Below are 24,580 nucleotides of genomic sequence, written 5' to 3' on the forward strand. Positions count from 1 at the left end.
TTTATGGAAAATATTTACTTTAAGCACTAGAAACAAACTAGCCCAGGAATTTCTGGAAATTAAGCAAGGGGATGCTAGTATTGCGGATTATGTAAAAAGATTTGAAAGAGGCAAGTATTTTGCTCCAATGATTACCGGCGATACTACCATGAAGCTTAATCACTTTTTAGAGGGACTCAACGCTATAATTCGAAGAGACGTAAGGCTGAGCAATTCTTCTTCTATGAGAGAAACGGTTGATCGAGCTTTAATGGCTAAGAAGTACATCCATGATATCTTAAAAAAGGCTCAGGCAAAGAGGGCCAACTATCAAGGGAGGGATTTCCATGGGCCAACAATGAAGAAGCCTTTCAATCAGTCTTATACTTGATCTGCTTTGCCCCATTCATCCTATAACCAGACTGCTACCTCTCAACATTCACAGCAGCCGAGGAACTCCTACATTAACAAAATCAACCAAAAATATTCTCAAAGGCCACATCAACAACATTAACCGAAGAGAATTCAACCTGCTTGACAATCATCATCATCCAAATCTTATGTACCATATGTGGGAAGAATCATATAGGAAGTTGCTTACAAGGGTCCAATGCATGTTTCATATGTAAGCAACGAGGGAACTTCCAAAGGGACTGTCCTAAAAAGAATGAGGTTGTGCCAGGGAGGGTCTTTTCGATGACAAGAGAGGAGGCAGACCCTAATACCACGATCATCACGGGTAATCTTCTAATAGCCAATATTTTAGCCAATAATTTGATAGATGCGGGAGAAACTCATAACTTTATTTCTGAATATTTTGTTCAAAAATCTGGTTTAAAACTGAGGAATCCCTGATGGCATATAGTATATCACTTCCTTCGGGCTCTCACCTGAATACTAATAAAATTATTAAAGGTTGCCAAGTTTATAATCAGAACCACAAGATATTAGTAGATCTTATGGTAGTAGAAATGATAGGATTTGATGTTATCTTAGACATGGATTGGCTATTCCTTCATGAGGCGCGAATTGATTGTAATAAGAAGACGGTGGTACTAACATATCAAGATGGGAAGACCTTTCTGTTTCGTACGATTCCTGCATTTAAAGGGAATCAACTGTTCTTGAAAGGATCCACCAGGGTGATAACTAATAATTATGCTATGATAGGTGGACAGAAACTCAAATTGGAAGATATTGAAGTAGTAAGGGATTACCCTGATGATATTTTAAGTTTACCACCTAAACGAGATGTAGAATTCTCCATAACGCTGAAGACTGGGACACTGCCAATCTCAAAGGCGCCTTATCGCTTAACACCTACAGAAATGAAGAAGCTAAAAGATCAATTGCAAGATTATCTTGACAAAGGCTTCATCCGCCCAAGTGTGTTCCCATGGGGAGTACCAGTCCTTCTTGTGAATAAGAAAGATGGGTCAAAGAGGTTGTGCATTGATTATAGGGAGCTGAATAAGGTGACAATTCAGAATAAGTATCCATTGCCTAGAATTGATGACTTGTTTGATCAACTTCAAGGGGCTTCGGTGTTTTCAAAGATTGATCTGCAATCTGGTTATCATTAGTTGCGAATCAAGGAAGATGATATAAAGATAACAATGCACCAGTTGTATTCATGGAGCTGATGCATAGAGTATTCCATTCGTATTTGGATCAGTTCGTGGTGATTTTCTTAGATGATATATTAATTTATTCAGGTTCAAAGGAAGAGCATAGACAACATTTGGCTATAGTTTTACAAGTCTTAAAAGAGAACCAGCTGTTTGCAAAGCTAAGTAAGTGTGATTTCTGGCTCACACAAATTGCTTTCTTGGGGCATATCATCTCAACAAAGGGGATAGAAGTTGATCCATCAAAGGTGGAGGCAGTTAAGGAGTGGGCAACGCCAAAGACCATGACTGAGGTGAGAAGCTTTATTGGGTTAACAGGCTATTATAGGAGGTTTATCAAGGGATTCTCCAAGATATCACTACATCTTACTATTTTAACGCGCAAGGACCTGAAATTCATTTGGTCTGAGAAATGTGAGGCAAGTTTTAATGAATTCAAGAGGTGCCTAATTACCGCCACAGTGCTTAACATTCCATCTGAAGTATGCAACTTTGTGGTTTGCACTGATGCCTCAAAGAGTGGACTAGGAGCTGTACTTATGCAAAAAGGGAATGTAGTGGCATATGCTTTAAGAAAACTGAAGACTCATGAAAGGAATTATCCCACCCATGACCTAACTAGCAGGTGTAGTTTTTGATCTTAAGATATGGAGGCACTATCTCTATGGAGAGAAGTCTCAAATCTTTACTGATCATCAAAATCTAAAATATTTATTTACACAAAAGAGCTTAATATGAGGCAAAGGCGTTGGCTGGAGCTTGTGAAAGACTATGACTGCGAAATTGTTTATTAACTAGGGAGAGCCAATGTCGTAGCTGATGCCTTAAATCGTAAGTCAGGTATAATTAATCAAATCACTACCTAGTCTGACCTGATTCAGGAATTTAAAAAATTAAATCTAGCTAATTGAGCCAAGGCAGGAGTGCATTTTTGCAACTCTAGCCATTGTTCCTGATCTTGTGGAAAGAATTAGGTTGAGACAAGCTGATGACCCACAACTCACCTTATGGAAGCAAAGGGATGAGAAAAGAGAGACACCTTTGTATTTCACTAAGAATAATCTGGTGTATCACAAGAATAGGCTATGAGTACCATTTGTAAGTCATTAAGACGAGAATTATTGGCTGATGCACATACTACTCCATATTCTATTCATCTAGAAAGCACCAAGATGCTCAAAGATTTGCAGATGATATATTGGTGTCCTGGTATGAAGAAGGATATCATAAAATATGTTAGTGAGTGCTTAACTTGCAAGCAAGTTAAGATTGAGCACCAAAGGCCTACTAGACTTCTCTTCCCACTGCCCATTCCTACTTCGAAATGGGATGATATTGCCATAAATTTTGTTGTTGGATTAACTCTGACCTTGAGGAAAATGAATGTCATCTGGGTGATTGTAGATCGTCTTACTAAATCGGCACATTTCCTACCTGTAAAGACAACCTTCTCAATGAATCAATATACAGAGCTGTACTTGCAAGAGATCGTTAGACTTCACGGTATCCCAACCAGAATTGTGTCCGACCGAGATCCTCGTTTCACCTCACACTTCTAGGAGAGCTTACACAAGGGTTTGGGGACGAAGCTAACATTCAGTACTGTATTTCATCCCTAAACAGATGGACAATCTAAAAGAGTGATCCAAATCCTGGAAGATCTGCTAAGATCATGCCTTATAGACTTTGGAGGTGATTAGGAATCAAGACTGCCATTGGTAAAATTTGCCTACAACAATATTTATCAATCTTCTATTGGTATGGCACAATTTGAAGCTTTATATGGGAAGAAATGTAGAACTTCCCTACATTGGGATGAAGTTAGAGAAAGAATGCTTATTGGGCCAGAGATAGTTACCAACACAGTTTCCCTAGTTAGCAAGATTAAGGAAAGGTTGCTAACGGCTCAAAGTAGACAAAAGAGTTATGTAGACAAGAAGCGCCGGGATATCACATTCAGCAAAGGCTGTGTTCCTCAATGTATCTCCTTGTAAAAGAATTATCAGGTTTGGGAAAAAGGGGAACTTGAATCCCAGATACATAGGCCCTTTTCAAATCCTTGAGGCAGTAGGTGAGGTTGCTTATAGATTAGCATTACCAGCCTTGCTGCAATTCATAATGTCTTCCATGTCTCCAACTTAAGGAAGTACATTCTAAATGTCAACCACGTAATTCATCATGAAGAGGTGTAGTTAGCAAAGGACCTATCTTATGAAGAGCTCCCAACCCAAATCGTAATCAGGCAAACTACTGAGAAACAAAGAGGTGAATATGGTTAAGGTGCTTTTGCACAACAGTTCATTAAAGGAAGCAACCTGGGAAGTAGAACATGATATGCAGAAGAATTATTCTGAGTTATTTTGTAAGTAAATTTCGAGGTCAAAAGTTTTATAAGTAGGGTAGAATTGTTATGCCCAAGTTCACATTTTCATGTTATAAAAGGCTAGTAGTGTCAAGGGCATATTAATTGAGTTTTCACCTTTATGTGGTCACTTATAATTCATACTTAGAAATTCTTACTAGAATAAATAATGAATAGATCTGCTATTACTATTAGGAACAGAGATATAAAATGTTATGTGTTAATTATAATTGTGGAATAAAATGTACAAGGGACAATGTAAAAGGGATTTATAAATTATACTTAGAAATTATTAATGAAACAACAAGTAGAAGGGACCCACCATAGAATTAGGATAATATAATCTTTGCATATCTTAGTCACTAATTAAACCCATACATGGTAGCATATAATTAAACCACTTGACAACTTAGAAACTTTTCACCACAACCCATTTGTATGATTCCCACTTGCCCAGCTGCATGCTTTTCACCTTGTTGTATGAAGGTACTGTATAAGAGTGTTGTATATATATCATTTCTTTATTTATATAATGTTATATCAAACATATATTACACTTGGAATATTAACACAAGTAATTGAAAAATATCTTACTACTAAATTACTGAAATATTGATCAACTTATATAACTTACTAGAAGACTTATAATGATAACATCAATTTGATCATTAATATAAAATTTACTGGAAGACTATAGTAATATATTAACTACATGATATTAACACAACTATTATCTTCGTTGAATGTTGTCCCCATATGTATTATCTTCGAGAAGGGGAAGTTGAGAAGACAAAAGTGATGTGAAGGAAAGTTGAATCGAGACTGGATCATTCAATTATTGTTGCATTGACACAGAATCGTGCACAATTGCGGTTGCTGTCACTAAATTTTTCAACAACAAAATAATTTCACTAGATTATTTTCTTCTAGTCTTTTTGCAATAAATCACTAGATTTAAAAAAAATCAGTTTAATAGAAATAATTTTAGTTTAAAATTTGACATAACCACGCTTCGTTAAGAACATAACAACGAAGCGTTGAAAACATGACAACGATTCATTGAGAACATGACCACGAAGCGTGAGAAAATGACATGCATATCAGCTTACAAAAACAATTTTAAAACGTTTCTAGAATTTATTAAATCAAATGTATATGTTTTCTTCTAGTCTTTGTACAACAAATCACTAGATTTAAAATTTTTAAAAAAAAATCAGTTTAATAGAAATAATTTCAATTTAAAATCTGACATGACAACGTTTCGTTAAAAAATGACAACGAGCGTTAAAAACACGACAACACTTCGTTGAGAACATGAACGCTTCTCAACGAATATTTATACAACATATATTCATTAGTGAAAGCCATATAATATAGGTCATGTTCGAAAGATAATTCATATATACATGCTTCTTACTACAACTAAAAGAAATTACAACAAAATAAACTATACTTCATCACAACTATCATGATCATGTACAAGTCTTATGTACATGCTCCATTATACAGTTAAAAAGACCCAGAAATATAAGCTAAGTATTTATACAAAAAGACAAGTTAAGTTCAGAAGTATTGGTGCCTCCTCACACACTCACTCCATCATATTGTTCTCCTCCAAGCCTCCTTCAAGTGCCTAAAAGCTAAGGCTGAGTACCTAACCACACACGCATAGTGAGTCTAATTACTCAGCAAACAATTAAGTACTTAAAACATGTTCTTTGCTTTTAAAAGTGATACATATGCATAAAAATGTTCATAATTTAAAAAGAGATATTCAGTTTATTAACACCAATGACATGTTTAGAAAATATGATTTCATGGGGCCTGTACAGTAACATCTTGAGCCATATTTTGACCATACACCTTTCAGAGTTGATCTTGAAGGCAAGGAATCTGTTTGAGCCGTATTTGACTAGGTACAATTAGGAGTCCATCCCTAAAAGCCCTTGACATGTTTGGACCTTATTTTAGTTGGGTAGTAGTAACGAGAGCTCATGCTATAAACTCTGGTCTCATAAATAATCAGCTAGTATTTTAGATTCAGCTGACTAGAGCTCATGCCGGCCAACCTCCTCCCGTTTCTGTCAATACTTATTCCTCAATAATGTGCCACAATGTATGCATAAATCATAAGGGTTTCGTTTTTATAAAAACTGTGTGTATTTAACAATCATGGAAACCCTATCATACTTGGATAACATGATAAACCTTGTCATACTTGGAAAACATATTGTTTATAAACCATGTTTGTCAATAAAACCATGTTATGCCATAAAACATGTTATCCAAACATATATGAAAATTATACAGAAAATACTTGATATACATGGTTATGTGTGGGTTTAAGAATGAGTTTGAGAAAGAGGTTTCCTTAATTTCGAAATTGGTGATAGAAATGATCTTCCCTAAGGCTGGTTGTTCTTCAAGAATTCCTAAATATTGATTGCTCTTGAAAGGTTCTTTAGAGAATTTCCTCTAGGTTTTTCTGATATAGAGAGAGAAAGCTGAATTTTCTAATGAAGAAGGGTAATGGGTGTAAAGGTTGAGAACATAACAACGAAGCGTTAAAAATATGACAACGCTTCGTTGAGAATATTAGTTTACAAAAACAATTTAAAAACGTTTCCAGAATTTATTAAATTAAATGTGTATGTTTTTCTTCTAGTCTTTGTACAACAAATCACTAGATTTAAAAAATAAATAAATAATTTCAGTTTAAAATTGGACATGACAACGCTTCGTTAAGAATATGACAACGAAGCCTTGAAAACATTAAAACGCTTCGTTAAGAGCATGACAACGAAGCGTTGAGAAAATAACATACATATAAGCTCACAAAAACAATTTTAAAATGTTTCTAGAATTTTTTAAATCAAATGTGTATGTTTTCTTCTAATCTTTGAACGATAAATCACTAGATTTAAAAAAAATCAAATGCTTCAGATGGTGAAAATGCAGCTTGTTTGATCTTACAGGAATGGAGCTTGAAAACGTATCTTCATATGCTAAAAATGTATAGCTTCAGATGATTCAGACGGTGAAACGGAGCTTCAAATGCTTTAAATTGTTTAAGCGTGAAATGGAGCACAGAGCTTGCGAGTGATGGAGAAAATGGAACGGAGTACGGATTTTGCGGGCGACGGAGAAAACAGAACAGAGCACGGAGCTTGCGGGCGATAGAGAAAATGGAACTTGTCGATGAAGAAAGCAGAGTAGAGCTTTGATGGTGAAAACGGAGAATGACTCTCTTTTTATAGAAAGAGAATGACTTAGGGTTAAAAGCGCGTTTAATTTTTTTCATCCAAGTTGTCGCTCCACATAGGCGTCACTAGGACAACGCTTGTTGTCTGTATCATTCCTCTTCAAAAAAAGTCAAAACTAATTAGTAATTCAAATCAAATCTTATTACATGTATAACTTAAATGGTTGAATTTAAATATTTTAAATAATTAGTATTTAAATAATTTATGAAAATAAAAAGTATAAAATAAATACATTTTAAAATTGGTCAAAAAATTAAAATAGAGACCGTTATTCTAAGATTCACAGAAGAATAAGTGCGAGAGCCTTTTCCCGAATGTAATCAAGCCCTGAACTGAAACAGATCTTTAAAAAATATTTAATTACGCAAAACTTTTTTCCTAATTTTATAAACTTATGTGGAAACTCTATAATATAAAAGTCAATTTCCGATTTATTTAAAATATTTAAAAATACTTTATAAAATTAATTTGGGATTTAAAAGACTTTTAAAATTTAAAATAGCGAGTCGGGAAAACGATGTGTTACCGTTACCTAATTACTTTTGGAGGGGAGTTATTTCTTGACAATCAGGATTACAAAAATGTGTTGTGTTGTCAACCGTGTAGGATGAACTTATTGCAGCACCAGAGGCTTATAAGGAGCTACTTTAGGTTAAGAAATTACTATTTGAACTTGGTATCGTTTAAAAGAGGTACGTGTTTTTTTGTGATAATAAAAACGTCATTTCTCTTGTGAAAAATTCAATATTTCATTCTAGATTAAAACATAATGATTTTAGTATCATTGGATGCAAAATGAAAATTTGTTAGTTTTAGAAAATGTGCAAACCAATGACAATGACACTAATATGATGAATAATGCACTAGCACGAAGCAAATTCAAGTTTTAATATTCAACCGCCGAGTTGACAACATCATTCACATAGTTATGAGGGGTATGAAAAAAGAATATGACCAAGTTGTATCAAGTCATACTTGAACTAAATGAAAGCTCAATTGAGACGTAAATAGAATTTTATTTTTATTTCTAGAGTGAGAAACAAGCAATTTGTTTTTTGGGTGTATATTTCAGCCATAGCAATATCACATTGGGGAAGAATAAGAAAAAAAAATTTCAAGTTGATTTTCGTCTATTTGGTGCAACATTCATGAGGGTCAAATGATGTTAGTTTGGGTTGAAATTACGTTGGAAGTTTGGTAACTCATTCATCTACGTTTTTAATGGTTGGATTAATGTTTGAACGTCTCTAAATTGAATTTTTGGTGGATTAAAGTTGGTGTACATTTCAGTTTTATTATCTTTGATTATAAAACCAAAATATATATATATTCTTTTTGGTTATACTCTTGTTCTTGTTCATGTTCATGAACATCTTTGTAAGTTAAACATTTGGTTATAGTAGCTTGATTTTGGACATGTAGTCTCGTGGTTTTACTCATTGATTTGAGAAGTTTTCCACGTAAAAAGATCGTGTGTTATTATGTCGTTTTATTTTCGGCCTTTATTTGTGGTTTATTTGCTCATAAAGTTTTTATTCAAATTAGATAATATTTATCATTGGAATAGTTGATTGCTTGAATTCCCAACCTAACATAAACATAATTTTAAACCAAGTTATACAAGAACACAATGCCTTTTAGAATGCAAAATCCCCAGACCAAATACAACATCATGATCTCGAACAAAAGTTAAAATCCAAGTAGGAAATAACAAATTAATTGCATATACTAACGCAGTCATATTGTAGTCATTATTACCATAACAAATTATAAAAAAAATTAGAGAAGAAATGTTATCATCCTTAAAATGGAAGCAATCAAACTTGTGATCATCACCGCCAAAGGACTGAAATTGACTAACGTTCAAATTCTTTTAGATTGTCAGGAAGTTATTAATGATGTAAACCCTAAGAACAATTTCTCATATTGCTAACCAAACCGATCATTCACGACATTATGTAATCTCTTCAACAAAATCAGGATTACAAAATCAAATGGATTCCTATAACTAAAAATTTCACCGCATATTAGATCGCAAAAAGACACAAAGAGCAAGACATACTAGAAAAGTTGATCGAACAAGATCTTGATGTGTTTAAACCTTCATTTTTCACGACCCTCAAGCGATTCAAAGATCTGAGGAAAATATAATAAAGTCAACAAACAAATCTAAGTTTGAACACAAAGAGCAATCGACGAAACGATAGAGAAGCTAGAACAATGAATGAAATCAAAGATGACTCATCCGAAAGAAGTCATCAATGAATGACTTAGAGTTCGCACTCAAAGTAGCTTTTAAATTTTTTAAATATAACATAATTTAAGTCTATTTAATTTCACAAGAAATTTTTTTATATGTTAGTCCACTTTGTCTAATTTGTATTATTAAACAAAATAAAATATATAACAACTTTGACAAAAATAAAATATTACATCGGTTATACTTTATCAAAATCACCATACTCAAATATTAGATCAAATTTATAAAAAAAGACCTAAATTATTGATTTTATGGAAGGAAGCAGGATTTCATGAATTCGAAGATTCCCTACATAACTTCACAGTGTATTAGACAGGATCAACGGCGTAGAAGCAATATTCTATGAGAGCAGAGTATCTTTAGGTCTATTTTTTTGATATAAGGGGTATTTTCATGGGTTTGCCTTGGTATCGTGTTCATACCGTTGTGTTGAATGATCCCGGTCGGTTGCTTTCGGTGAATATTCAATCATATACATTCAATAATTCATATCTACAACTTTATAAACTAATTTTAATCAAATAAATATAACTATAAAAACATTAACGTAATAAAAATTTTAAACAACTTTTTATTAAACAAAAGAAGAATGGATAAAGTTGGTACATATATCTATAAAATTTATTTGTATTTTAATTAATATATTTCCAATATGGATCAGATTTATTTCAGTTATTTAAATAAATTTTATATTAATTTTATTATATCAATCAATCAACTTTTTTTTTTTTTTTTTGAATTTTACATTTTTAAAACTAAATCATGACTTCAACTTTTCTGTGGGCTAGTTTTTTACCTTAAAAAAATAAATATAATATTTAATATATAAGAAAGTTATTAAATTTGATGAAAGCAAAAAGAGGAGTAAATGAATTAGTTGGTAAGAACCTCAACTACCAGCTGCTTTCATTTATTCTTTCCCTCCTAACCTCCCCCTTCCTTAACTTGCCCTTCTTTCCCAATATTAATCAGCACCACATGTCCCTTCATACTATATTAATGATTAAATATTTATATTTAATTTTTAAATTTATAAAAATAATAAAAAAAAAAAGTTAATTTTTGTATTTTAATTAATTATAAAAATTGTGATAATTGGGTCTTGATTTGTGTGATTTCAAATAAATCTCAAATAACTCATTATTAATAGTCATTATTCAATTTTAAAATATTATATTAATCACATATTGTAAATATTTTGTACCCAAATACACATAAAAGTAACTGCATTGGTTATATTGCCTAAAAATCAAGATAATTAGTTGTAAACAGGTTAGTTTGAACATGGCTTAATTGTGGGTCATTTTCAAATAATATGTTTCATAGACAAAAACATCTTCATCAAGAGCGTTGTTAACAAAGAGGAAGCAGGACCCACTTCAAATCTTAATAATCAATGCTTAGGTACAATCATATACACCTTGTAAATAAATATGTATTTTTTATATTAATATAAAATACTTTTTATTTTATTTTTAACTATCAAGATTAATAATACATACATACGATAAAACAAAATCATTATTTAAAATAAAATAAAACAAACAAGAATTAATAAATAAATAAAAAAGAAAGAGAAACCCTGTTTTACATTAAATCAATTAAGTCAAGTAAATCAAAACATATTCAAGAACTTGATAGAGGATAAACTTATATCTTCTTTAAAAATTGTCACTCTTCTTTTCTTATTATTACTAACAAAAATTAAAACAAAATTATTATTAGATAATAATTTTGATGTAACTTTGCAAATATTATTTTAATTAAAGTGTCATTTTTATATTTTTCTTGAGTGGATCCCCGATCAACATGAAAAATATATTGTATAATTCTGTAGAGAAGATCATATGTATTTACATAAAATTGACCAACTAAACTAAATGATTAAATTTTAATATATCAGTACAATCCACATTTAATAATTATTCAAATAAATGATTTTTGTACAATTTTTAAACTTTACATCAACCAAAAACATATTTATTATTATTTAAATAATTTGAAGATAAAAATCAAAATAAAATTTAAATAAAATACACACATTTCACACACACAAAAAAAATATTATTTAGCTAGGAGTAATGATAGAAAATACATAAAGAAAAACAAATATTTACCACTGCTCCTAAAAGAAAAAAATTAGAAATTTAAATTAATTCCATAAAATTCTAGCTCAAGATTTCTGTTATTACTAATAAATAATTGAAAGAAAATTATTTTGTATTTGCAGTAATTACAAAGATTGAGGGATCATAACAAAGAATCCTATTTAAAAGAGTAATAATAACCATCTTTATAGTAAAGAAATGAGTGGGAGGGAATGATGTGATAATAAATCTGAAAAAATAATAATTTTTTTTTTTTTTGTGTGTGTCTGTTTCTCTATTTTTTTTTCATTTCTTCTCCCAAATTTTCTACTCCTATTCCTCCTCATTTAATAATTTAAATTAATCTAATTATAATTTATCTCATTTACTAAGAGAAAATATTATTCATTTTAAAATTCTTTTCCTGTTCTAATATATTATATTTTTTACTAATAAAGTTTAATCATTCACATCAAGAGTAAGTTATTAAAATAATCTCAAACAAATTAAAAATTATTTCATTTCATTCTTATTAATCATATCACTAAATTTATTAACTAAAATTCTAAAATCAAATCTATTTTAAATTATTATTTTTATTTTATTCATATATATTAATACAATATAAATTATTTTATCAAAAAAAATTATTATCTCTTTAAAATAATCCTTATCATTAATTTTTTTTTTCACTAAGTTATTTAATAACTCAGTACATACTCTTGTTTTATATGTGAGAAATAAGTTAATATATGTGAGAAATAAGTTAAGGCAACAAAAATATGTTTCTGGCAAAGGTAAATAGAGAAAATAAAAAATTATGTCTAAAGAATGGCTATGTTAAAAAAATGACTATTTTCGAGAAAATGATCATGTTCAGTAAATTAATCATATTTGAAAAAATGACCAAAAAAAAAATATTAGGAAAATTGTCATTTTTTTCCACGTTGGTGAGAAATGGGATGAAATGACCCTAAAGATGATCTTTTATTTGACTTTTTGACCAGTACGTAGAATAAATGCGCTTTTGACACTTTTTTTTGGACGAAAATGCCCCGTTGTGAGACGCAACCGAATCCCGTGTGAAATTTTATTTATTTTGAAAAAATAAAATTCATCTCGCAAGTGCATCTCGCGATTGAGTATGTCTCGCGACAGGAACAAAATCGTCTAAAAAAATGTGTTATCAAACACTTTTTATTTTAAGCGTCGGTCAAAAAGTCAAAGCGATGTCATCTTGTAAAATTTCCCCAAGTTTGTTGCCCTTTATTATTATTATTATTATTATTATTATTATTATTATTATTATTATTCCTTTAAGTAGGAGAAGATACGAGCAAAAGAGTGTTGTGTAGGTAAAACCTGTATTGTTGAAAGATGGTGCAGCACCCAATAGCAGAAGCGAACGAGTTTAGCCCCTTTGGATCATTCACCGCCGACGACTTCTACGCCCATCATTCCGTCACTCACGGATCCGAATTCATCACCAACCCAACAGGTCTCAAGATCTTCACCCAATGGTGGATCCCACTTCCTCCAACCAAGATAATCGGCACAGTCGCCTTAATCCATGGCTACACAGGTGAATCCAACTGGTTTATGCAACTAACCGCCATCCTCTTCGCCAAATCCGGATTCGCTACCTGTGCTATTGACCATCAAGGTCATGGATTCTCAGATGGCCTCCAAAATCACATCCCAAATATCAACCCTATCGTCGACGATTGCATATCATTCTTCAACTCTTTCCGTAACCTCCATGTACCGGATAATCTCCCGTCATTTCTCTACTCCGAATCCCTCGGCGGCGCAATTGCTCTCCTGATCTGTCTTCGCCAACGCGATGGGAAATTAATCGGTAGGAAATACGATGGAATGATACTCAACGGTGCGATGTGTGGTATCAGCGATAAATTCAAACCGCCATGGCCATTGGAGCATTTTCTGTCTGCTGTTGCGTGGATTGTACCTACTTGGCAGGTGATTCCGACTCGTGGATCGATTCCTGATGTTTCGTTTAAGGTGGAATGGAAGAGGAAATTGGCGTTGGCGAGTCCTAGGAGGAGTACGGCGAGACCTCGAGCTGCTACTGCGTTGGAGTTACTTAGGGTTTGTAGAGAAGTGCAATCTAGGTTTGATGAAATTGATTTACCGTTTCTTATAATACATGGAGGAGGTGATATTGTTTGTGATCCGGCTTGTGCGGAGGAGCTTTATGAACGGGCGGCTAGTGGTGATAAAACGATTAAGATTTATCCTGAAATGTGGCATCAGTTGGCTGGAGAATCTGATGAGAATGTGGATTTGGTGTTTGGTGATGTTGTGGACTGGCTCAAGACTAGGGCTCATAAGGCAGTTGGTGGTGGTGGTGATTAGATCGGAGGAGTCATTGGGGGTTGAATTTCAGGGTTTAATGTTATGTTAGTACATTTTAATAATATGATAATAAAATGTTGATGCATTTGTATTTGCAATTATGATTTTTTTTTTTTAGAAAAGTATTATCTTTTATTTATTAAAAAAGGAACAAATGTTTGAAAAAAGAATTATTAATCAAATTTCATATCAAACCCTGGGAAATTTGATGAGATGACACTAAAGAATGAATTATTTGTAAAAATTATCCGCCCACACAAAAAAGAATGAATTATTTGTAAAAATTATCCGCCCACACAAAAAAAAAATATTCTGGTAACACTTATAATTCTTTTCGAACGATTTTGCTTATGTCACGAGACGCAATCGGCATTCGCGAGACAATTTTTTTTTTTTAAAAAGATTTCTTCTCGCGATTACCGGGTGCGTCTCGCGACAGGAGTATTTTTGTCCAAAAAATAAAAATGTCACCAGCACTTATTGTGATTTGCTCCAATTTTCTCAAAGATTACCTATCAAGAAAAAAGAAGTTTGAAAAAGATGGTTATATATTATTATGGATAAACAGACTTTAAATACAATTTTTTTTTTTTTTCTATTTAATGAAAATAGTATTTTTTAGATTATGATCAAAATATTTTTTTGTAAATTATAATAATTTTTAAACAAATATATATATAATTCTAAATAATGAAAATTGATTTTTATTTCTTTTAATTCTCGTTACATACTTTAATTGCTTAAATAATCTCTTTTTTTATTTTATGCTAGAACTATTTTTTTTTTAAAACAAAAATGTGATTCACTTTTACTAAAAATATAACAGTCCAATGATCCACTCTAACCGAACACCACATATATAGACACACTATAACCCTGATCACACTTTAGAATTTTGATAACTAAAGTATAAAAAGACATACAAATGAACTTATTATTCCTCTAAAATGGTAATAAATACATGAACTTTTTTAATAGGATAAAAATATATCTATTAATTTGATGACATATCTACTCTAATCATTCAAAAACTCCCCAAATCCATTATATATATGTTAACAATGTTTTGGTAAATATAAAAAATGGTAGATCTCATTCAAAAATGCATTCTGATGAGAATGAGCCATTTCTCAATTATACAACAAACAGTTTAAGTTTTCTCAATCATTCACACTTTGAAACTCAATGATCTTGTATCGTTTCTCAAAATAAATTGAAATTTTTACTATCTAATCTGAATCTTGTTATGACAAGACTGCCAATGATATTTTGGATTTGGAAAAATAAGATAATTTTAGTTCCTCAAAATATTAGACCAACAACAATAATAATAATAAATGTAGTAACTGACCTTCAATCTCAAGACAACAATGTTCTTCATTTCTTTCCTCCATCATGATCTCGACACCCACTTCCAAACACCACCACCCGAACCTTGCTTCTGAAGAGCAGCAACCTCCACGTCTCTTTCGATGGCTGATTTCTGCATCCTGAGAAGCTGAACCTCTTCTTCTATAGATGGCAATGTCTCAAGTGTCTTCTGATGTTCAGAAATCTGTGCCTGAATATAATACAAATATGGACAATAAAGTCAAGTGATGCTTGAAAATGCAACAAAAATGTGAGCTTCAGTTTACAATGTAATGCTCTAGCAAATACTAAAACTTATTATTCACAACCCACTTGCTTACTCGCTCTTCTATCAATTCTGTTCAATTTGATGTAGTAATGGTAGTTTTAAAAAAAAAAAATGGAGGTTTATTTGCGGAGTTTCAATTCGATGGAGACACTGAGATTCAATGTTCATACAATATGGATCAGATGATGGCTTCACTTGGAAACACCATTTCATCCATTTTTCTAATCTGGGTGTGATCCAGATAAGATTCTGTCTGGAAACAACATGGTAGATCTAAATCAAGACACAAAATTGTTTCCAAATGAAGCAATATAGAATTGATTGAAGCAAACTTTTGGTTGAATAAAAAAAGAAGTGATAAAATTGGCATAAATGTTGGGCTCTTTAGTTATATAATAGTTTTTTTCATGTTATCATGATCTAGAAAAATCTAAATTTGTATGTTTTCCGAAAATCACAATGATATAAAAAGATAATATGATTGTGGTGTAGAAAAAAAGATCCCTATGCCTAAAGAAGCAAAAATATTACACTATAAGTTGTATAGTTGGATCATGATCTACAAAATAATTTGTATACCAAATTAAACAACACAAATTATACTATAATGCAGAGAAAATCTTATATCACACCAAAAAAATAGCACAATTTTACAAATGGGATCATGATAGTGACAAAGATGGTAAAATAAAATAGCAGTTTCAAATAGGCTATCTATGTAAAATCGGACAGTAGGAGATGGCATGGTCCAAATGAAATGGGACAAGCTAAGTAACATTTTTTTATCAACATTTAGCAAGAACATAAGGCATACCTCCAATTTAGCACATCTTGATCTCTCTACCATCAACTGACCCAGGACTGACTGAAGTTCCTGGAGAAAGATGATGCACCATATAGAACAACTTGAGAATGATTTTGTATAAAATAAAGATGTGTAAGAGTTGTTTTGGAAAATATTACATACCTTGGCCAAATCAGGATATACTGTGTTAGTTTCAACAATCTTTCCCTTTAGAGAAGAACTTTCTGATCTGGCATCTTCAAGGGCCGACTCTAGTAACTTCAGTTCTTCTCTAATAACTTTGGCCTCCGCCATTGACTGGACATTGTTGGTTTGGGACACCTTGACATTTTTGTTGTTCGCCTCTGTAAGCACCAATTTCTCAGATTCAGCATGAGCATACATAGCAGAGACGGATGCAGCTGCTGCAGCAGCTGCGGGTGATTGGAAGATCTTGGGTTGAGAACTATATTTTGGCTTGGGTCTCATAACAAATACCTAAGACAGCAAATTATAAGGCATGTCATGAAAAGAACAGTAAACAAATAATTCATGATAAAGGGAAAGGTTGTTGAAAACCACAAAAAGACGCAATAGCAACAAAATCATGGAAGCCTCCATCACAAATGATGAAAAATGTGTTGCTGGTGTCAGAAGGGCAGATCCAAGAATCATAGGAATATTTTTCAAAGTTTGTAAAGAGTGGGAAAGCTGGCAAAGACTGGACCATGTGAAGATAGTTTCCCCAAGTGATATTGGTGTTTATTACCATCAAAATTCTACCAGAAATCATGACAGAAAGCATCAATATTTTTGAGACACTTTTCATGATGAGGTTGGTGGATATGCCATGCTGTAAGATGGGATGGCTTGTAGGATGTTCTTGACAAGAATCATTCAGCAGCAAATGAGAGGAGGCTGGACTTCCAGATTTGCAGTTTCTATTTCATTCTATCAATAATGATGAAATCTTCATTTGTTTTGTTTTTTCCCAAAAGTGATGGGAAGTCCAAGATATTTTCCAAATTTTGAACCCTTTTTAATATTGAGGATGTCAGTGGCTGCCCAGATAAATTCAGCTCTGCAAGATTTTGAATAAATGATTCTTCTTTTATCCTTGTTTATTTCTCGTCTCAAAACCAATGTGAAAGTTCAAAAGTTTTAGAGAAGGATGAGATAGTTGTCATATTGGCTTTACCAAAGATAAAGATATCATCTTCAAAGAAAATGTGTGAACATGGAGTCCCACCCTTCTAAACTGCTATTCCATGTAGCGATTTGGCTTGTTCTTCAGCTTCACAGCATCGGGCAAAGGATTTCATTGCAATTAGGAAGAGATAAGGCAAAAGGGGTCACCCTGACGAAGACCTTTGGAAGGTTTGAAAGGGATACAAAATAATTCAATGACTTCACAGATGTAAATCGACAAAAAGAGTCAAAACCTATTGAAAGCAAGGTGGCGTTCTCTCCCAAGGGAAGAACTTCAAAGTGTTAGATCATTTGGTCGTTTAGCCATTTCAAGCACTTGATGCAGGGAAAAAGCAAGGATTCCCGAGATTTGGAATCCTCAGGGTGAAAAAGATTGAAACAGTAGTATTTAGACCTGAAACTGTAACTTAAAGATGGGGAGTACTTGGTCTGATTCTGTCTTGAAGGCCGTAGAACACTAGTAAAAATTAAATAGTATCCTTCTCTTTACTGATGGGGAGCCATTGATGAGAATTTGTAGTAGTTGATGAAATGCATTGGTGGATAATTTCATTGAATAAGGATGAGAAACCAGGAGCATTCATCATATTTTCAATAAAGTTCCATTCGAGTTTGTCAAAAGCTTTTGACATGTATTTTGGCTGCGAAGGACCCAATTTTTCCTTTTGATTTGTGAAGATGGTATAGAAGTTCTCTAGCCAGATTAGTGTTATCAGCGATTGATAAGCCTTTGAAGAAAGCTCTTTGGTTAGGGGAGATGAGGTTTAAGTCAATTTGCAATGATCTTGGAGATGATTTTATAAGATATATTACAGAGGCTAATTGGTCTGAAATCCTCAACTTGTTTTGGGCATTTAATCTTTGGAATGATACATACATAGGTTGTATTATGTCTTTAAGAAGATGTTTAGTTGAGAAAAAGTGGGTGACCATTCCAATCACGTCATTGCATATTGTCTCCCAATTTTCTTATAGTCAGCATTCCATCAGGACATGGAGCTTTAAAATCGCTCAAGCTAAAGACAACTTCCCAAATAAATTCAAAATTTACAGAAGATACTAAGACAATATAAGCGAAAAAAGATCTTCCTCGACCAATACCGAGCTAATATTAGTATCAGCATGAGTTTAAAACTTTGAACACAATGGTGCCCAATCAATGAAACTTTGAACTCATTATCTTCAGCATCATTTGACATTATATTACTATATTAGCAGGTAGAGTTAATAAGAACATGTTTTCTTTACATTTTTCAACTACAAGTCCAGCAATTCCACTGTCAAATAAGGCCAAATGGTTTACTCTTACGTAAATTTCATGTTTTTATCAACAAATATAAGTATTCATTCTTAAGTAGAAATAAAAAAATTCATGTTAAAAAAGTAATGACTATTAGTCTGACAAGATCAATCTTTGAAGTGGAGGCTAACCAACATGTAATTTTTGTGGGGGTAATGGATGAGCAATTTCCTCTACTATGCTACTTTAGAGAATTTAGCAAACAAAAGTTCAATTACTCTACAAGAATAGCTTACTTTATAAACAACAGGATCAACAATTACAAGAATAAAATAAAATTTCCGAAGATACCTCGTTGTTGTACTTCCCATTGTAACCACCAAAGGAAATCAGAAGATTTTCATCATCTATTAATGCTGAAGAAACACTAAGACCCTGTTTCCAAGAAAGTAAACATAATCAATATACAAACAAAGGTCCTAAGTCATAACTAAAGTGATATATAAATAATAATAAAATATCTCTCTCAAGTGGTATGAATGCATTCAAACAAAACCCATTAACCATATTCTATGTGATAGAATTCTCATAATCCATTTAGAGTGGTAAAACACATTTACATGAAGCCAAAGATCTCATATTTAGAGTGCTTTCAATGACTATATTAGACCTAAAAAGTTTCAAATCAAAGAACCCATTTGGAAACACTTATAATTGTTGGTTCTCTATCTGGATCTGGACGAAAAACAACCAATGCATTTTTCAATCAGTCTCTTGACTAAGTTTAGTTTTCAAACGTATATGTGCATCTATCTTAATCCAGATCCAGACTCACAAATAAAAAGTTTCCAAATGGGTGATTTCTCGCTTTTTGTAAAAATGTCTACATTGATTAGGGATATACAAATTCCCTTGATTTTATGATGTGACAAGTTTAATAAGTCTTATAGGAAAAGAGTGTTGGTAATTGAAATCTATAAAATGCAATGAGTTGATCTCCTGAACTAAATTGATGGAAAAGTAAGTGTTTGTTAATTATGCAAGTGATATATTTACTATTGCACATATCCTATGTAAATAGAAAGAAAAAAAAAAGCCCAATAAAAATAGACGTTTAGTAACCTCACTAGCTAGTGGATCTCTTTCCTTCACACTTGTCAACACTGACAAGACAAGCTTAGACATATCCAGTACAAGAGTATCTGATGCACCTGAACCACGTTAAATGGAAACAAATCAATTCAATAAGTCAAGATCAAGTAAGAGAATATGGAAAAACTCTAACATTATCTACCAGTTTTATTGTCTCCACCACCAACTATGTACCATTTCCCATCAATATTGATCCCAGCATGACCAGCCCTAGCATTTGCAAGGTCACCTTGAATTTGTGGCTGGGACCATTCCATCTGCAAAATAAGTATAATGCCCAAAGAAAATAAAATTTCCTTCGGAAAAATGGAAGAAGAAAGAAAAACAAATACAAATTCTAAAGATGTATAATTAGAACAGTTGGAACTTACTGTCAATAGGTCCAGCACATGAAGGTCATTGAAGAAGATGGAGTGAGAACATCCACCAAAAATTAGAAGGTACCTATCTGAATAAACAGCAGCTGCATGGTCGAATCGGGGAGTTGGAGGTGCCTTCCTATAGAAGGACAAACGAGAAGTGAACAACACCATGTTAAAAAAAATTGAATTCATATAACAATAGCTCTAACTACTCCAAAGGTTGGGGGTCTCCCTGCCTTTCGATCCATACACAGTTGAGCTGTTGACTTACACAGTTTCCAGAACCTCCCAAGTTAATGTCTCCAGATCAAGAGCATGGACATCATTCAGCAATTGCCTCTGCTTGCCTTCTCCACCAAACACTATCAATCTAGAACCTACCAGACTTACAGATTGTCCTCCACGAGCTGCCTGAAAATAAAAAGAACATAAGAAAACAAGTACAAGTATACAACAGATACTCATCATTTTCCCCAAAATTAAATTCGTACATGATGAAAAATTGTTGATCAAAACAACTTCGAATTGAATATTAATTATTAATCTTCATAATCAATATAATGATCTGGGGTTATTTTAAGATAACCTTATTTGGTGTAAGAAGTGGGTTATTTGGGTTAAAATTACCAAAATATCCTAATTGTTTAATACTTTTAAATGTTATAAAAGATAAATAAGGATATTTGATATTGTGATTGATTATTTGAATGATGTAATGGTAGATTGAATAGTGGGTTATTTGGAAAAAATCCCAAATAACCCACATCAATCAAGGCCCAAATTTCAGCATGCAAATGATAAACAATGGAGTTAGCAATAAACTAAAGCCAGTTACCGGAACTTTTCCAGAGGTTTCCAGCATACCACACTGTAGTGATTCCAGATCAATGAACAATACTGCAAGTTGATTCATAAGGTGTAAGCTTCAACCATGCATAAAAATTATACTCAGGTAGAGAAACAAAACTGAAACAAACCTGTTAAGGTGTCAGAAGCATGCTTTGAATGACCTCCAACTAAAAGGAGTTTGTTTGTCCACTTAACCTGTAAGGACGAATTATAGGCTTAATTCGAATATGTTACTAATATTAAGAGGAGAGAATCTTTAGTATAAGAAGACAAATGTTTCTCACCATACTATGACCTGATGTAGCTGGAAAACTTTCCTGCAAGCTTTTAGTCATGGCATTAGGCTCAACAGTAAGAGGTGGACTTGACCACGACAAAGTTTGGAGGTCAAGAATCTGAAAACAGAAGTAGCCAATTATACCAGGAGATAAAGGGTTTAAACGGTAACAGAGGATGTACTTTCTCTTACATGCATATCAGATAGATATCTTCCATTCCGACTTCCACCAGAAATATACAGTTTCTGATCTACTGCAACAGCTGCATGCTACAGTATAATATAACGCAACAGGAAATAAGCTAACTCATACAAAGTATTATGAAAATTGAATCTCATTTTTAAGTGGCAGAGGGGAAAGCATTTCCAATTTGGAGGCTATAGTCATAGGGAAACACTTTCAAGTGCTTTTAAGAAAATGCAATTGACAATTTGGGTAGAGAATCATGAGTAGACGTAGTGAGAAAATTCCCAAAGAACAGGAGTACACAAAAAATCAACCTTATATCGAGCTGATGGACGTGAACCAGAAACTGATAGAGGAGTCCACTGATCATGGGCTAATTCCGAAGTCCAGCTGTTGTTTTCTGCCCCCATACCAACTTGTATATGGATGTCTAACTTTCAGCTCCCTATATGACTACTATTGGAAACATTTATAAGAGCATAAAATCCTCATTGAAAAAGAGTGTTCTAATTCTCAACAACAACAAAAAAGTGTTCTAACACAAACAAGATAATTCAACTTCACAAACTGAGTAAGCAGTGAACAATCAGCTAGTGCATAAGAAAACAGAAACATATCTAGAAACTACTGCATTTTCTAGGTACAGTCAATTGACCCAAGAACTCTCAAGAAGGTATACAAACCAGTAGTAGGATATATATCACAGGCATAACCTTGAACTGCTTATGAGCAGCCCTGGATCATGTAAACTAATGGTAACACCCGGATCAAGACAGTTAATACACATGATTGCCCATGGTATACGAGTGTTTGAAGAAAAATCACGATCTCATAAGACAGAATTGTACACCTAAGGAAATGACATGAGTTCATTTAGAAACTAGCCTAAAACAACACTCTTGTTGACAATTGACCCTTCTAGGTGTTAAGGCAAAACAATACTTCTTATGAATATAGTAGCCTAAAACATGAGTCTTATAAGTTTGAAATTTTAAACTACTATATACATTCTAATATCAAACTTCATGATATTTACTCCAAATGAATATTGAACACATAACTGCTAGCTTGATTTCATTAAGTGAATCTCGATTCACTAAGTTATTTACTTTTAGTTAAAGACATTTATTCACATAACTGCTTCCATGAGCTGAATTCTAGAATTCAGATGAATCCATAGCGACAATAAGCATAGAAGCTATCAGTTTCAGTGTCACCTACATCGTCAATAAATTAAAACGAAACGGAAACAACGCCATTAACTAAACAGGATCATACGAACAAACATGGAGGCTCCAATTCCAAGTTGTAAAGTAAATCTAAACGCATTCGCACAAAGCACAAAGAAGTAACAGTCTGATAGATTATATACCTTGATTCTAGCTGGATTCAAAGGAAGAAGCAATAGGAATGAGTATATGAGATCAAGATTCGTTCCAGAGCTTCGGATCCAATGCTGCGATGAGGATGGAGTTGGATAGAGATTGTCGGTCAGCGTTGACTCCGTCTTCACTAGAGAAGAAGGGCGAAGAACTTCCTTTGAGATCTGCGTCCTTCTCCTTCTTCTTCTTCTTCTTTCTGTAAATTGTGTACTATGTTGATTATGGATACACAGACTATGGCTTCCGTCGGTTAGTTTATAATGTTATTTAGACTTCTGAAGAAGGAATCAAGATTCAATTAGCCCCAATCAACTTTTATTCAGCTATTAATGACCCTCTAAACTTTGTAACAAACTTTCTTTTAACAATTTAAGCAAAGAAAATTAATTTAAGATATTTTAATTTCACGAAGAAACTAAGTCCAAGTAATTTTAGAAAACAAAATAATTATTTAACATAAACAATACTTTTTAAAAGATTAAATTTTATTGTGATTACATAAATTATAGAGATTATGCCCACAATATATTATAAATTACAAGTGTACAATATATTTACACAATTGCAAATTTAATAAAATAGCTAATGTATAGCTCAATTGGTTAGTGTAAATAAAATAAAATATTATTCTAACCATTAAAAAATAATTTATAAGATTAATCATAACAAGTCATAACCCCAAGAGTTCAAAGACTAAACTTTGCAAGAACTATATAAAACATATAAAAAAAATCCTAAAAAAAGAAAAGTAAAGATAGAACAAATTAAAAACAGCACATCATTCCATCAACTATAACTCACCTCCAGTTTTGGACTGTCCTATCCATGGTAAAAATAAATGTTTATTGTTTGTTGTTGCCATAATTAGAGTATTAAAAATTGATAAAAAAAAAAAATGGTGAGATTTAAATTTATAACCAAATAAAAAATTTAATTTGTATTTTGAAACACTCAGTTACAACTTTTATTCTTAATAAATCACAAATTTATTTTAAAATCTTATATATTAGATTAAATTGTTTTTCCGGAAATGGGCTGCCCTAACCCGAGGGCTTGTCAGACTTACCACATGACTGACCCTGCTCAAACGTAGAATCTATTTTCATATTTAATCTATCTTTGAGCTAACCGATCACCGTCTCATTTTTATTTTCTTGTTTCATATATCTACAATTAATTTATCTTAATAAAAAATTTAAACATAAAAAATATCAACTATAATAGAGATTAAAAATACGCATAAGAAATTTCTACCTAAACATTCTTACATAATAAAAAAATATGTTTAATTCTTTACAAAAATGTATTCATTTAATCAATGTTCTAAATAGAGGTCGAGACTCTTGGCGCATAACCTAGGCGGTCCTATACCGATTTCAAAATTATTTAAATATTTATTATTTTTAATTAATTAATTAATTTCTTTTATATATATATATATATATATAAATCTAATAAGACTATTTACCTTCCACTTATTTAAATGATTTTTTAACTTTTACTATATTTCACTTCATCATTTGTCTTATTCTTTCTCATTTCTT

The 24,580-nt window shown here is 32.3% G+C and overlaps 3 protein-coding genes across 4 annotated transcripts; 2 read left to right on the top strand and 1 right to left on the bottom strand.

The window, feature by feature from the left end:
* Nucleotides 1-1,612: 1,612 nt before the first annotated feature.
* On the top strand, nucleotides 1,613-2,245 carry LOC124924657 (uncharacterized mitochondrial protein AtMg00860-like). Its single transcript, XM_047464665.1, has one exon. The coding sequence runs from the start codon at nucleotides 1,613-1,615 to the stop codon at nucleotides 2,243-2,245; it is 633 nt and encodes a 210-aa protein (XP_047320621.1).
* A 10,674-nt stretch (nucleotides 2,246-12,919) lies between these two features.
* On the top strand, nucleotides 12,920-14,083 carry LOC124925561 (caffeoylshikimate esterase-like). The gene has a single exon (XM_047465596.1). The coding sequence runs from the start codon at nucleotides 12,957-12,959 to the stop codon at nucleotides 13,953-13,955; it is 999 nt and encodes a 332-aa protein (XP_047321552.1). The 5' UTR covers nucleotides 12,920-12,956; the 3' UTR covers nucleotides 13,956-14,083.
* A 984-nt stretch (nucleotides 14,084-15,067) lies between these two features.
* On the bottom strand, nucleotides 15,068-23,250 carry LOC124926810 (acyl-CoA-binding domain-containing protein 4-like). 2 transcript variants are annotated; one of them, XM_047467118.1, is made up of 14 exons: nucleotides 23,027-23,250; nucleotides 21,969-22,107; nucleotides 21,660-21,737; nucleotides 21,475-21,585; nucleotides 21,319-21,385; nucleotides 21,177-21,238; nucleotides 20,613-20,752; nucleotides 20,351-20,477; nucleotides 20,122-20,236; nucleotides 19,950-20,038; nucleotides 19,179-19,262; nucleotides 16,562-16,876; nucleotides 16,409-16,468; nucleotides 15,068-15,516 (listed from the first exon to the last, which is right to left on the bottom strand). In XM_047467118.1, exons 2-14 carry the CDS (start codon nucleotides 22,062-22,064, stop codon nucleotides 15,349-15,351), a joined length of 1,512 nt encoding a protein of 503 aa, XP_047323074.1. In that variant the 5' UTR covers nucleotides 22,065-22,107; nucleotides 23,027-23,250; the 3' UTR covers nucleotides 15,068-15,348. The 2 variants fall into 2 exon arrangements, with proteins under 2 accessions (XP_047323074.1, XP_047323073.1); XM_047467117.1 differs by having other exon boundaries at nucleotides 21,969-22,110.
* Between the last annotated feature and the right edge of the window lie 1,330 nt (nucleotides 23,251-24,580).

The sequence above is a fragment of the Impatiens glandulifera genome, chromosome 2 (assembly GCF_907164915.1).
Source record: "Impatiens glandulifera chromosome 2, dImpGla2.1, whole genome shotgun sequence".
NCBI lineage: Eukaryota > Viridiplantae > Streptophyta > Magnoliopsida > Ericales > Balsaminaceae > Impatiens > Impatiens glandulifera.

What these genes read in the sequence shown, in the direction of transcription:
- LOC124924657 (XM_047464665.1), top strand. Translation starts at nt 1,613, where the DNA reads ATGGAGCTGATGCATAGAGTATTCCATTCGTATTTGGATCAGTTCGTG.
- LOC124925561 (XM_047465596.1), top strand. Translation starts at nt 12,957, where the DNA reads ATGGTGCAGCACCCAATAGCAGAAGCGAACGAGTTTAGCCCCTTTGGA.
- LOC124926810 (XM_047467118.1), bottom strand. Translation starts at nt 22,064, where the DNA reads ATGGGGGCAGAAAACAACAGCTGGACTTCGGAATTAGCCCATGATCAG. An exon ending in GTCCATCAGCTCGATATAAG is followed by an intron (nt 21,738 to 21,968) that starts GTTGATTTTTTG and finishes ATTATACTGTAG; the next exon opens with CATGCAGCTGTTGCAGTAGA. An exon ending in GATATCTATCTGATATGCAT is followed by an intron (nt 21,586 to 21,659) that starts GTAAGAGAAAGT and finishes TTCTGTTTTCAG; the next exon opens with ATTCTTGACCTCCAAACTTT.